At 38.9% G+C, this 14339-nt stretch overlaps 1 protein-coding gene and 1 pseudogene across 2 annotated transcripts in view; both read left to right on the top strand.

Annotated features, from left to right (window-relative positions):
• Positions 1 to 2540: 2540 nt before the first annotated feature.
• The window catches only part of NSUN6 (NOP2/Sun RNA methyltransferase 6), a 45447-nt gene continuing 33648 nt past the window's right edge, over positions 2541 to 14339 (top strand). Inside the window, exons 1-3 of the mRNA XM_024575866.3 lie at positions 2541 to 3051; positions 5643 to 5798; positions 9838 to 9917. Coding sequence (XP_024431634.2) covers positions 2977 to 3051; positions 5643 to 5798; positions 9838 to 9917 — 311 coding nt within the window. The 5' untranslated portion in view covers positions 2541 to 2976. The remainder of the gene's footprint in view (positions 3052 to 5642; positions 5799 to 9837; positions 9918 to 14339) is intronic.
• LOC112318637 (large ribosomal subunit protein eL21-like) lies at positions 4535 to 5120 on the top strand (annotated as a pseudogene). Its single transcript, XR_002976224.4, has one exon. The product of XR_002976224.4 is annotated as a large ribosomal subunit protein eL21-like (transcript).

Below are 14339 nucleotides of genomic sequence, written 5' to 3'. Positions count from 1 at the left end.
GGGCCACATCGGTCATGGCCAACTAGGGAATTTTTCTAAAAATCTGATACTCTATCTAGTATTCCTTTTATCTAATATTCCTAAAAGGAACTATTATAAATTAACTTAAGGTAGTATTTGGAAGAACTGGCTATAGCTGGAATTATTTACTCTGTTAACTAAGATAAATTACGTGGTTTGAACCAAAAATCCAGGGACAGCATGTCTGTCAACTAAAAATGAAAAATTCTTAAAAATAGAACAAAACTCTCCTAAACTTTTAAGGTAATGTTCACTGTGACTTTAGCCAAGTTGGTCTCCAGGTGAGTTAAGGTTGATAGATTTCCGGCCTTTCCAGACTTATATTTTCCTAATCCCGTGTATCTGTTTTTTGGTAAGGTTAAGATTTGGAGTATTGCAAACAGATTTAAGACTGTAAGGTCAGATCTAAGATTTTTCTTGTCCCCCACCCCTGTTGGGGGCCATATTACCCCACTGAGAACAACCTAAATCCTTACAGGGGGTTTTCCTTTGCTTAGACAACATCTATTCACTATGCTAACTTCACGTTTGTAAAATGAGGCATAACGGTCACCACAAAAACGTCCAGCCAAGGATAGTCTTAGGTATCCTCAGCACTGTTCACATGTGCTGAACTAGTAAACTAATTTCCAGCAAATATGTGCTTTATCAGCATTTTCCTTCTCTAGTTCACACAGATGTCCAACCATGTACTTACCTAGTCACTCGGTACTTGAGTGCCTGTTATGTGTTATGCACTGGGTATAAAGCAGTATGGTAAAGGCTCGACCTTCTCTGAGTTTACAATCTGTTGGTTGGCCAAAAAGTCTATTTTTTTTTCCGTAAAATAAAAGACATTTTTTATTTTCACCAATAACTTAATTAATTTGGATATTTTGAGCATGCCGGCTATCTCCCATGGTAGAATGTTTATTGTTCTCAATTAATGTCTCAAATCAATCACTATCAACTTGAACTGGTCCAGCATGGAACATCGCCCAGCAGAAAATCTCCAGCAGGAAACTTTGCAAACCACTTCTGACACATTCAATCAGTCACAGCACCTTCTCCATACACTGCACAAATGTTTTTTTTTTTTTTTTTGCATTTCAGTTGTGTCTTCCCCTTGCTTGAAGTAATAAAGCATAATATGCCAACAATGTTGCATAATTTCTTCCATCTTCAATATTAAAATGGCTACACAAAAATCACCAATTTTGGTAAGTTTTTTAAAAAAATGCACACTGATATGACAGGGGTCACAATACAATAACAAAATTGTTTCAAATAAAGTTAAAGACAACTAAGCACTATGGGGAAAAAAAAAAAACAAACGAAATTTTTGCCCAACCCAATAGTTCAATTTGTTCTTCCCTCTTCCTTAGCTCCTACATACAGATTCAGACCATTATTGGTGCTGTGATCACCACACTGTTGAGGCTGCAAATATTCATTTGGAAAAGCCTGGTTCAGACATTTCCCAATCACTTAAAGTTCATTTAAACCCAGAAGAATCCCATGAACTTATTGAAGCATGTCACAGTGGAATGAGTAAGTATTGGTTTTAGAAGTCAGGGGGCTATGAATTTTATCCTGGCTTTCTCACTAACTGTGAGGCGATGGAGAGTTATTTCAGCTCCTGTAGTCTTGTCTGACTCGTGTAAAAGGTAGTGATAACCCCCTTAGAAGGCTGTATAGCATAGTGGCCGTAAGTTAAAATATTTTTGCAGAACCTGGTTGATTTATCATAGAAAGTAGCTTTTATCCTTTTAAAAATATCGTGTGAGAATTAAAGAGAAAAAGACTTAAGCAGAAACTCTTTCCTACTTTTCCTTCATTAACTGTTAATGATTACAGTTACAGCAAAACACACTTAAGGAGACAGGACAAATTATTTTTAGTTTTCCAATCATAACATGGCTCAGTGACTTTCATCAGGTACCTTGTCCCTCTGAATCTCTTTCCTCATCTGTATCATCAAAAGATTTTGCCAAAGGTCTCCTGAGCTTTAAAGTATAAATCAACTAATTACTAATACTGTCTGTGAGTTTTTAAGTTTTGCCTGAGCATCCATTAGCCCAGCTTTATAAAGTCTGAATAATGTTCACAACTACAGTCATCTGTATGCCTGAAATAGGTTCATGAAAGCAAAGTGTGGCCGAGATCCAAATAAACTTTGCCTTGATCCTTTCTTTGGAGGTCGTCTAGCGCGTTATTTATTGGACCCCCTCACCTATTCAGGGCAGCAAAGTATTCGACCCAGTCCACACCACTTCCGCGTTACCCTGGGCACCCGGCTCTCCCGGTCCCAGCGCTAGAAGGGTGGCCGCCCATGCCTGATTCCGTCACCCCCTGCCGCCGCCCCACCGCCACCTCCACACTCAACCGCCCCCCTCCGACCCCCACCCCCGACCCCGCCCGCGCACTTTGATGCGCCGCTCGCGGGGCTTCGGGAAGTCTGGAGTGACGTGGCAGCAATCTGTGGCTGTGGATTGGTTGGCCCTGGAGGGGTGGGGCACGTCGCGGGAAGTGACGCCACCTGCCAGCGCTCCCAGCAGGAAAAGTGGAGGCGCGGGTTTGGAAATTAGGCGTAGGCGTAGACGTTGGGTGCGGCGGAACGGTGGGACTGCTTTCCAGCACTGTGTCCGGTTCACAAAGGACTCGCTCGTTAGGCCTTTTCTCTGCTCCGTGAGTGGCATCGTCTCAGAGTGACGTCCTGAGTGTTCCTGAAGGAGGACCGAGGGCCGGCGTGATGGAGGCGAGGAAGCCGATTAGACCTGGCTGCGCTCCGCAATAGTGGACTTTCCCTCGCACTTTGAATTGACTCGGCGCGAGCGGCGCGGTTTTCCTGCGCATCCGGTGGTCCCCGCCCGCTGCAGTGGTTTTCACCGTCCCGACGCCGCGCGCTGCGATGCAGGACGAGAGAACCCAGCGTGTTCAGCGTTTCTCTTGGAGGAGAATTTAACAATAGGAAGAATGTCTGTTTTCCCTAGAATATCTTTGAGACTTGAGGTTGAAAATTATCTTAAAGAGGGCTTTATGAATAAGGAGGTAGGTCAGCTAAACATGTAAGATGATTATTTGCAAACATTCAAATATTTACAGACCCTAGAAATAGAACAAAGTCTGAATGAAACAATCTTTACAGCCGTTATTTCTTGCTACTTGTCTTTCTGAATGGAAGAAATGCCAATATCTTCCCTTAGGTATTTAATTAATGTTTTCCAAGGGGAGAAGTGAATGATCTACGGGTTAACACTTAGGAATGTGAAAGAGGGAGGGGGAGAAGCTGTTCTGTTTCTGACAGTGGCAGCAAAGGACTGAGAAACATGTACAAGAAAAGACACCTGCCCTGGAGAATTCGTCCTGTTTGGAGGTACAGGCCGAGTTCTAGAGCGCCTGCTTTGTAGCTCAGGTGGAAGAGGTGCTGTCATTTGTTGAGTGCCTCTTACGTGTCATGAGCAGTGCTCAGGTGATTTGCAGACCTTTACGTGTTTCTCTTGGCAGTCTTTTTTTTGGTAGAGATTTTCTCCTCTCTGATCAGTTCTGAGGTCAGAGAACTGAAGTTCCAAAGAATCATGTAACTGATCCAAATTGACACAGTTTTCAAATAATAGTGCTGAAATCTGAAGCTAAAAATGTACAGGTTTGTAATCCCTCTAGGCAACTTTGTATTTTCTAAATTTTTGTTTTCCATTCAAAGTAAAGACGCTTGAATGTTACTCATTTTTGAAAATTTTACTGAAGCCATGACCTTTAGATTTGATTTCTACACTTAAAAAATTTCCAAAGATTATGTTATGGGGCTGAACAGTATGAAAAGAGAAAATGTCTCTTGATTTCAAAGAACTTAAAATATAAAGAACAGAGAAATGGAGGCATTCAGTATTTTTTTCAGCAATTGTTATTGGTATTTTTTAATTTTATTATTTTGTAATCTTCACTGGAGGATATGTTATTGATTTGAGAGCGCGAGAGAGAAAGAAACATTGGTGTGAGAGAAACATCTATCAGTTGCCCCACCGGGGGGTGGCACCCCCAACCTAGGTGTGTGCCCTGACTGGTACTGACCCTGCAACCTTTTGGTATCAACCTTTTGGGATGACAGTCCAACCACCTGGGCCACCTGGCCAGGGTTCTCAGAAATTTTTTAAATGATCCAACATTGTTTTATAAAAGATCCTAATATCTTTTTTTTTTTGGACACTACCTCTGCCTTAAACCCACTATGATTTTACAAAAAAAGAAAAAATCAGTTTTTGTAAAAAGTATCAAAGGTAAAAGAATACTCAGGGTTGTTTCTTTTTAAACTAAACCTTGAGAGAGTACTAATACTTCTAGGCTGGAAGACTTGTAGGCTTGCAGGTGGTTTATAAAGATTCTGTGAGGCAGGCTGTAGTCAAAGATGACAAAAGTTGGGGAATGGGTGTCCTGAAGAGTTTCATTTAATTACAGGGGAACTTGGTTGTTTCTGTCTACAACTTAATTTCTGACATGTACCCAGCTACCCAACTTTTGGGGACGATATCTGTTTGTTACACTTACTAATACCACTTACTAATACCATTTAAAAAGCTGATGTCGCTTTTTGACCCGAACCGCCATCTTCCAGTAATTCGCCAAAATGACTAACACAAAGGGAAAGAGGAGAGGTACCCGTTATATATTCTCTAGGCCTTTTAGAAAACATGGAGTTGTTCCTTTGGCTACATACATGCGAATCTATAAGAAAGGTGACATTGTAGATATCAAGGGAATGGGCACTGTTCAGAAAGGAATGCCCCACAAGTGTTACCATGGAAAAACTGGAAGAGACTACAATGTTATCCAACATGCGGTAGGCATTGTTGTAAACAAACAAGTTAAGGGCAAGGGTCTTGCCAAGAGAATTGATGTACGAATTGAGCATATTAAGCACTCAGAATCGAGACAGCTTCCTGAAACATGTGAAGGAAAATGATCAAAAAAAGAAGAAAGCCAAAGAGAAAGGTCCCTGGGTTCAGCTGAAGCGTCAGCCTGCTCCACCCAGAGAAGCACACTTTGTCAGAACTAATGGAAAGGAACCTGAGCTGTTGGAACCCATTCCCTATGAATTCGTGGCATGATAAATGTGAAAAAAATAAAAGACTACTATACTGATAAAAATGTTGAGGGAAAAAAAAAAGCTGATGTCACACTGGATTTTTGTATGACAGCGTCAATGTTACTTCAAATTCTGGTGTTTTAAAAGACTAATCACTGCTCTAGGACGTAAGGTTAGCAAGTAAATAGCTTCACAGAACTGATGTAACAGCTAATGCATTATAAATAAGTAGAATGAAATCCTGAATTTATATGGATAAACATAGTAGCTATTAACACTTTAAAATGTTAATAATGCTTTGAAGTTAAAGCAATGTTTTTCTAAGCCTTTGTGTTGGGCATTTTGTTAGGTGTTTATTATCACAGTTGAACCCGAGAACCCTGCGAAGTAGTATTGCCACTCCTTGAGTGTTACCAACACGTAAACCGTACAGCAAAATGAAATGGAACTGAATAATTGCTGAAAGGTGTTCGTAAGTTGGAATACATGTATATGCATATTCTCAATATTTTTAATTTGTATAATGAAATTGAAACGATAACTTGCTCTTTTTCTTCAGGTTGTATCGGCTTTTGGTAAACAAGAAGCAGAAAGGAAGTTTGAAACTCTGTTAAATCACTTGTCACACCCTCCATCATTCACTACTGTCAGAGTAAATACACATCTAGCCTCCGTGCAACATGTCAAAAACCTGTTACTTGATGAACTTCAGAAGGTTTGTGTAAATTTTTTATGTCATTATATACATAATGACATTTATACAATCTAGGTTATGTTGCTCCCCATGAAAATCCTATGAATGATATAACACTATTTTACAAATAAGGAAATTAAGGATGATGAATGTTCAATTCTTCAAGGTTACAAAGTGAGTAGTAATGCTAGAATTTGTAGCTAGCACTTCTGATTCTGAATTTAGTTTTAGTGATTGGGTAAGTCACCCAACCCTTTGGACATCAGTTGCTTCATCATTAAAATACATGTGAAGAGGTCCAGTCTAATCCTAGAAGTCTGTGATTTTTTTTAACAGGCAGCATAGAATTTTCAGGAGGGCAGATTGTATAGCTTAGGTGAGCCCAGAGGTAGGGAAGAACCTACTGATTACCTGTAGGATTATGATTTTAATTGACATTAAAAAAAAGACAACTCTCATTTGGAGAAGTACCTTTATTATCTTTAATAAAAGCAGGAAATTAGAACACTATAAAGAAAACAATTTTTAGGCCCTGGCCAAGTAGCTTTGTTGGTTAGAGAATCCTCCCCGTATGCCGAGGTTGTGTGTTTGGTCTTGGGTCAGGGCACACACAGGGATCAAACAGTGAATGCACAAGTGAGTGGAGTAACAAATCAGCGTCTGCCTGCCTCCCTCTCTCTCCCACCCCTGCTCCCCCACTCCCCCTCTTCCCCTCTCCCTCACTTCCCCTCTCCTGCCTCCCTCCACCTCTCCACCTCTCTCTCCCTCTTCCTTCCTCTTTCAAATTAAGAAATTAAAAATAAATAAAAAGAATATATTTTTAAAAGAAGAAAACACATTATTGTTCAACCAATAAAATAGTTTTGGCATAATACTCATTTTATGAATGTGAAAACACTATTTAATGGCATTTTATAAGTTCCAAACGTAAAAATACTTGAATTTTCTTATGTCGTCATAATTTGCTTTCAGAAGCTGTGCATTTTGTGTTTCACTCACAGTGCATTGAAATTTGCCTCCAAAGAAATGTAAAATGGTGAAAAACATGTCTAATGGGGGTACTTCAAATTGCATTTTGTAGTAACTAAAGCTCTTAGACCAGTTAACTTGCAGGTGTCAGCAGACCTATTTCTGCCTAATTACTATGTAAATTAAAAGCAAGAGGCAAGCATGATAAAGGGCTTCCATTTGTATATCACTGTGTTATCAGTCTACTTTAGATACAATATTCAGAAACTTTCAGAAAAATATCACTGGTATGAAGTCTCTTTAAGAACAGTTCTATAGATTTCAAGTTGCGAGTTGATGACTATATTCTAAGAAGAACCAGCTGTGGTATCTGAGTGTAAGACTTGGAGAAAAATTAATTTGAGTTTGAATTATCAATAGTGATAATTTTATTGAGAGCAATGACGTCAGGCATAAAATATAAGCAGTTCCTCTAAGCAACTAAATTATTAGTTTTATGTAACCATGCATGTATGCTGTCAGCCAGTAGAAAGGAGGTTGTTTGAGGTCATTCAGAGGTGTCCATAACTGAGGCAGATCCAGATTGTTTTCTTTGCTAGCGGATTATTCCTAGAGCTTAGATATTCTTGTCTCCCAGACTGATGGGTGTACAAGATCTCATGGGCTGGTATCAAGGACAAGGCAGACAGAATCACTCTGGATGGGGTTTGAATCCCTTTCCATAAAGGGTACGATTAGACAGAGAAGGCTGGGTCTTCAGCATTCTGTAGGAAATTGAGGGTGGCGCAGTACCAGTTGCTCGCAGGGAAGGGGACTTGGAGGATGTTTTAGACTATACATTTTTTTTTTCATTCATGTTCCAAAGCTACTGTGTGTCCTGAAGAGAAGTCCTGAATGCAATGACATGAGAGTAGGTGCTTTGTCTCCAAATTTCTGTGGACCACATTTTGACATTTAATAATTTATAATTTAGTCGGTGAAGATGTGGAGAAACTAGAGCCATTATACTTTGTGAATGGGAATGTCAAATGGCCTCTTTGGAGAATAATTTGGTAGTCTCTTAGAAAGTTATGCATAAACTTACTGTACAACCAAAGAGTGGAATGAAAAAATATGCCCATAAAATACTTGAACCTTGTGGCAGCATTTTTCATAATATCTAAAAGGTAGAAACTGTCCAAATATCTATCAGCTGGCGAATAGATAAAGAAAATGTGGTGTACTCGTACGATGGAGTGCTATTCAGCAGGAAGTGATGAGCTGACGCTTCCTTCAACATTGTTGAACGTCAGGAACATTATAGTAAGTGAAAGGAGCCAGATACAAGACATTATACATAGTATATTTAATTTATATAAAAGTCTAGAAAAGACACACTTACAGAGAAAGGCAGTAGTAGTAGTTGCCTGGGGTTGGAGCTAGGAACATGGATCGGCTACAGATGGGCACAGTGACTCTGTGTGGTGACGGAAGTCATCTACATCTGAATTGGGGTGATGGTTGCACAGTTCTTTAAGTTTACTAAAAACCATTGAATTGTACGTTTAAAATGGGTGCATTTTATGGTGTGTAAATTAAACTCAAGGCTGTTTTTTAAAGGGCATGAGGCAGAAACAAAAAAGCATGTGATATGATTTGTTTAAAAATAAGTTTATTTGTGTTTTATGAACATTATGCACATGTGTGGCTTTATGAAAGTTGTATTTCTGTATCACTTTCACATGTGACAGAAAAGAATAATACTGGCTTGAGAAAGATTGATCTCTATATGAAATATTTCTATAGTGTAAAGCAAATGGTACTCCTAAAACTAAACAAAAACAAATGACGAAGTTCATTATCTTTTCTTTCCTTGGAAAGATCGTTTGCCATAGTCTGGGTACTGTAAGACCAACAAATAATGAGGAAGGGACAACAAAAACGGAGAGGTGACTGATCAAATGAGACCTGTTGACTTGGTAGAACTGTAGATTTCTAAAATGTGAACAACTTTTCTTAACAACCTACAAATGAGTTAATTTTAGAAGTTCTTTTCTGGGTAGCATATGTGCACCACATGGCAGTGCAAGTATCTATTGTTACTACTGTTCTTTCATGTAGTATGTGAAAATTAATGTGGTGACAATCCCTGGTCTGTATAGTGCACTTGTTCTCAAATATTTGCATGTTTTCCTCTGATGGAATATACAGTCCTTGCTACCCAATCCACCATTCTCCTCGTTCTTTCTGTTGTGTGGAGTCATCTTCTGCCTGTAGCTCATATTCAACAGCTCATTTCTGGGAAAAATAACTCTTTTTGGTGTTTTGCTGATTCAAGTTGTGTAAATACTCCCACTGTGGTCATTTCCAAGCCACCAGCATGACCACAGGGTTGGGAAGAGATGCCTGCAGCTGGCTGTGGTGAGGCTGTGGGCTGGCTTCACCTGCACCAGTGGCCCTGAATCTATTTCTAGTCTGACAGCCAGCTATGATAGAGGATGTTGAAAGTCCCGAACCTTTGCAAAAAAGCCCATTTATTTCCCTCATCAAAATCAGCATGGCATAATGATAGTGTATAATAAATAGTAAATAATCTCAATACTTAATATCTTATTCAGAATCTTTTCTCAAATAAGTCCTACATGCAGTTCTGCATTGGATATATTTTTAAAGCAAGTCACTTAAAGTAAACATGGTTTGTATTTATAAAGCCAAACAGTAAGCAAAATTGAGCCTCATAACGAAGCCAGCATATGGGATGTAGTCAATAATATTGTAATAACTGTGTATGGCGCCAGGTAGGAACTAGACTTATCGGGGCATCACTTCATAGATTGTGTAATTGTCTAACCACTATGCTGTGCACCTGAAACAAATACAGAAAAAATATTGAATGTCAACTATAATTGAAAAAAAAGAATACTTGAGAATCAAACTATAGAGAACACATAGTTGTTCTGAAGTCTGATTTTTATAGTATCCCATGGAATAACATGAAACTATCCCCACCAGGCTTCATGCTCTGCTAGGTAATGATACTGAAAAGCTCCAGGAATTGAAACTTATCAGATGTGTTGATGGCTTTGTAATCCTGTGTGTTTACTCTTAACAGCAATTTAATGGATTAAGTGTTCCTATTCTTCACCATCCAGACCTTCAGGATGTCTTACTTATTCCTGTTATTGGGCCAAGGTTTGTAACTATTTCATTTTCCAATTATATTCTTATGAGGAAACGTTTATCACAGGTTCTTTATTTACTGTTTGGTGATAATACTGAGTTTCTCCATTGTTAGTAACTTTATATAGATAGGAATTCAAAGATTCATAAATGCTGACTTCATACTCGAGTATGGGAGGTATTACAAAAGAAGACATGGAATGGGCCCGAATGCATTTGAGGTCCATTCTGTGTAGTGATTGGTATTTTTTCCCTCTGCTTTCTAAGAAACTTCCTTTTGTTTACCTGTATATCTCAAGATATTCTGCTGCTAAATTAAAACATTCTTCGAGTTACAACAAAAATACAAATCAGCATATTTCCTACTCTCATAGCTGATGTGTTTGTAAAATTTTATTCATTAAATCACAATTGTGTTAAATTACTCTGTATGTCCTGTGTGTACAACAGCAGTGTGCTACTCATTTATGTATTTGGAAGGTATGTTTGAAAACTGAAAAAATAGGCTTTCACATTATAGTGGGAGTTCTTTTCCCAAGGGGCTTTTTAAAATCCCCACATATGGTATAATTTTTTGATACTGGTAAGAATTATAATAATTATTGAGGGGAACCCTGTCCCTTGGAGTCCTCCCTGTCGTGGATGAAATGAGTTGTCCCAGACACACTCTGTCTGGCGGGAAAGGGGGTGGTGATTCCCCCTAGTGGAGAATGCCCAAGCCCTTCTCTGAAATGGCTTTTATTGGGATTGGTATGCGCAGGGGTGTACAGTATGCATGCAAAGCTCATCAATCAATGTCTAAAGGCCATAGTTACAGAAAACAGATATTGTTTATAGGTAACAGTTGAAGAAACACAGAGATTTGCCTCAGGTCATGGTCTGTTAGACACACTGATGCCAGATGGTTCATTAAGGCATGGTTCGTGAGTTGAGGAATTCACTCCTGCTTTGGACTCAAATATCTGATTCATGGCAACAGGACTAAACACAGCAAAGCAAGCCTCAAGGGGTATAATGTATTCTTTAGGCCTGAGCTCCCATGGGAACCCTCCGTGCTAGTACAGGGCCATCCCTGCCTCCAGCGTTCCCCACGTTCCGGTCAACACTTCCAGGCCTCTTTCAAGGCCTTGCTGGCACAGGGCTACAGTCTCCGATACCACACAAAGTGGTCCCCAACAAACTATGAAAATACATGTTTTGTTAGAACTTTGAAATAATTTAGGGGTCAACAGGAAAGCAGTGGTTTAATAAATTGTGGTTTATCCATGCAGTGGAATATTTATTAAGTCTTTAATGTGGGTGGCTGTGTGTGAGGTAAGTATATTTCTTTTGCAGTTAAGAAAAGATACACACAACAACACATTTATGTGTATTTATTTATATATAGAAAAAATGTCTGGAAAATACACCCAGCTATTAATAGGGCTTAACTCTGAGTGGTTAACTATGAGACAGTTGGATTGGGAGAAATGGCATAAGAAGAGATTTTTAATTGTAACATTTCTGTTTTATTTTTTACCAAAAGCATGTATTACTTTTGCAACCTAAAAATTGATTTTGTAAGTTCCTTATTTTATTTATTTTAAGGTAAAATTCGCATATAGTGAAATGGAGAAATCTTAATTAAGTGTACCATTTTCTAAGTCTTGCCAAATGTGTACAATTGTGTAGCCAAGACACAGCCCAGACAAGATATAGGCCATTTCCATCACCCCAGAAGATCCTCTTGTGTTCTGCTTCCCTACCAGGAAACCACTGTTCCGATTTCTGCTTTCTCCCATTCAGTTTCACACCAGCCAGTGCAGTTGATCACAATCACATGTCTTCTAAGGTTTTGTTTCTTGATTCATTTCAGATTATATTGTGAACATCTTTCCATGATGTCCATAATTGCCCATGATTCATGTTATGCTCTTTCATTTTTTTACAAGCTTTTATTTATTTATTTTTAGAGAGAGGGAAAGAGAGGGAGAAAGAGAGGAATAGAAATATCAGTGTGTGGTTGCCTCTCACACGTCCCCTACTAGGGACCTGCCTGCAACCCAGGCATGTGCCCTCACTGGGAATCGAACCAGTGACCTTTCAGTTTATAGGCAGGCACTCAGTCCACTGAGCCACACCAGCTAGGGATCAACAGTGAATATTCTTGAGATATTTCTTGGTGGACTTACAGGATAAACTAGTACAACATGGAATCACTGGTTCAATGGTTTGTGTATATTTTAGTTTTAGACATTTTACCCTCTAAAAAGATTTACCAGTTAATATTTCTAACAGCATTTGAGAGATTCTGATACTTCCATTCTTGCTAATACTGGCCATTTTAGTTCTTTTAAAATATTTTGACGATTTAACTGTAATTATTTTCTGTACTTATTTGCTTTTACCTGATCCCAATAATCTTTTCATCCTATTGTTTATAGTGATGTAAGCTACTCGTCAGAACATTAGTGAACTATAAAATACAAATGGCGAGTTACTACAGGAAAGTGTTAAAAAATCACTTAGGATTGTAGATTCACATACCTACCTTGTATTTCTAAAAGGAGCAAGTGAATTCTTTTTTGTTTTTTTAAACTCATCATCACTATGATTATCTCTTGACTTTCCACTATAAAAAGGGAGGAAGTTCTTACACTTAAATTTCCTCTTAAACTCCCATCAGTCGATTTTTATTTACTGTGTTAGTTTTTTAACATTGTAAAAGTTTATCATATTTTTATTCTATAAGCACAATTCAAATAGATTCAATGTTTACTTTTGGTCCTAATGGTGTAGTACCTTTCTGAATTCTTTACCATGATTAATCTCTTGGTTGGCGAGTATAGTCATTTATCAGATCTGCAGCATTTGCTCCCATCTCCAAAGTGTGTCTCTGCTGCTCTGTTTACTTTCTTGCTTGAGAATTACCAGTTGCCTTTATATTTAAACAACAACTTGGCTGGTTATAGTATTTTCAGGTCACATGTTATTTCCCTTAGCACTCTGTAAACAGTATGGAATCAATTGTAGCCGTGCAGAGATATGGGTCAAAGAAGAACGATGCCCCTTGTAACAGTATCTTGGTTTTTGCTTGGAGATCTAGGGAATTCTTTCTCCTTGAACTTTAGAAACTTGGCTAGGATGTAGTTTGATTTTTACTATTCTCTCTTAGTTTTTAATGAAACATTGTATAACTTTTTAGTTACAAATCCTCCTGTAGTTCTTTGAGTATTTTTTGTTACATTTTTCTGTGTTCTCTACTATTAAAACACTAGGACTTTGTACGTTGGATTTCCAGTGCAGATACTCCTTGTGTTGGGGGCTCCCCAAGACTACCCTCAGGTTTGTAATTGGCTGGAAGGACTCACAGGACTCAGCATATGGTCCTGCTCATGGCAGTCATTTATTACACAAAAGGATACAAAAGCAAAATGAGCAAAAGGGGAAAGGTACATGGGGCAAAATCTAGAGGAAGCCAGGCACAAGCTTCTAATTGTCTTCTCCCCATGGAGTTACCAAGATGTGCTTAATTTCTCCAGCACCCAATTGGGACATGTGTAGAATAGTGTCTAGTAGGGAAGTGCATTAAAGACTCAGTGCCCAGTGTTTCTGTTGGGTGTTGGTCATGTAGGCACCCTCTTCCTAGCATATACCAGAGTTCCGGGCTCCCCCAAAGAAAGCAGGTGTTCAGAATAAATCGTCTTGCTCGTGTAAACAGTGCAGGAACAACATGCCACTCTTGCCGTTAGGGAGAGTTCCTGTCAGTGTCAGGAGCTGCATCGCAGGCAAGTTTTCAGGTGCCATCCGGAGGACGTCTTGTAAGCAGGCCTTTCTGAGGATGGCAGTCTCAAGCCCATGTGTTAACTCTCATTTCAGAGGATGCACTACCCTTTATTTCCTGGACTCTGCACGTTAGACGGTAGGATAGATTTAACTGATGAAGAATTACTGAAGTAGGTAACTCAAAGGAAATTATCTAGAATACAGCAGAGAGAGATAAAGAAATTGAAAATGTGAAGTTGAGTCATGGAAATTAGAATGAAAAAGGTACTTCATATTTCTAATGAATCCCAGATGTAGAGAGTAGGGGGAAAAATGGAGATAGGACAGTATTCAAAAATGTAATGACTAAAAATTTTCGAGAATTGATGAAAAACAAATTTAGGAAGTACTGTGAGCCTGAAGCCAAAAGTGAAAAGTAAATCCATGTGTAGATACTGCACAGTGAAGCTGCAGGACACCAAAGACATAAAGAAGACCTGAAAGCAATCAAAGGTCAAAGGCAGGGGGCTACTCAGTCTGAGTGAGGTTAAGAGATGTACATCCGTTGTCATGAGATGGGCCCAGGAGACTTGTCAGAGAATTGCAGGTGACGTGATTTGGTGACTCAGTGTGTCAAGTGAACAGGTTTAGGAAGAAGATATTTAAGAAAGGCTAAACATTAGAATTCAT

The sequence above is a fragment of the Desmodus rotundus genome, chromosome 4 (assembly GCF_022682495.2).
Source record: "Desmodus rotundus isolate HL8 chromosome 4, HLdesRot8A.1, whole genome shotgun sequence".
Taxonomy (NCBI): domain Eukaryota; kingdom Metazoa; phylum Chordata; class Mammalia; order Chiroptera; family Phyllostomidae; genus Desmodus; species Desmodus rotundus.
This window is presented reverse-complemented; position numbering and strand designations above follow the sequence as displayed.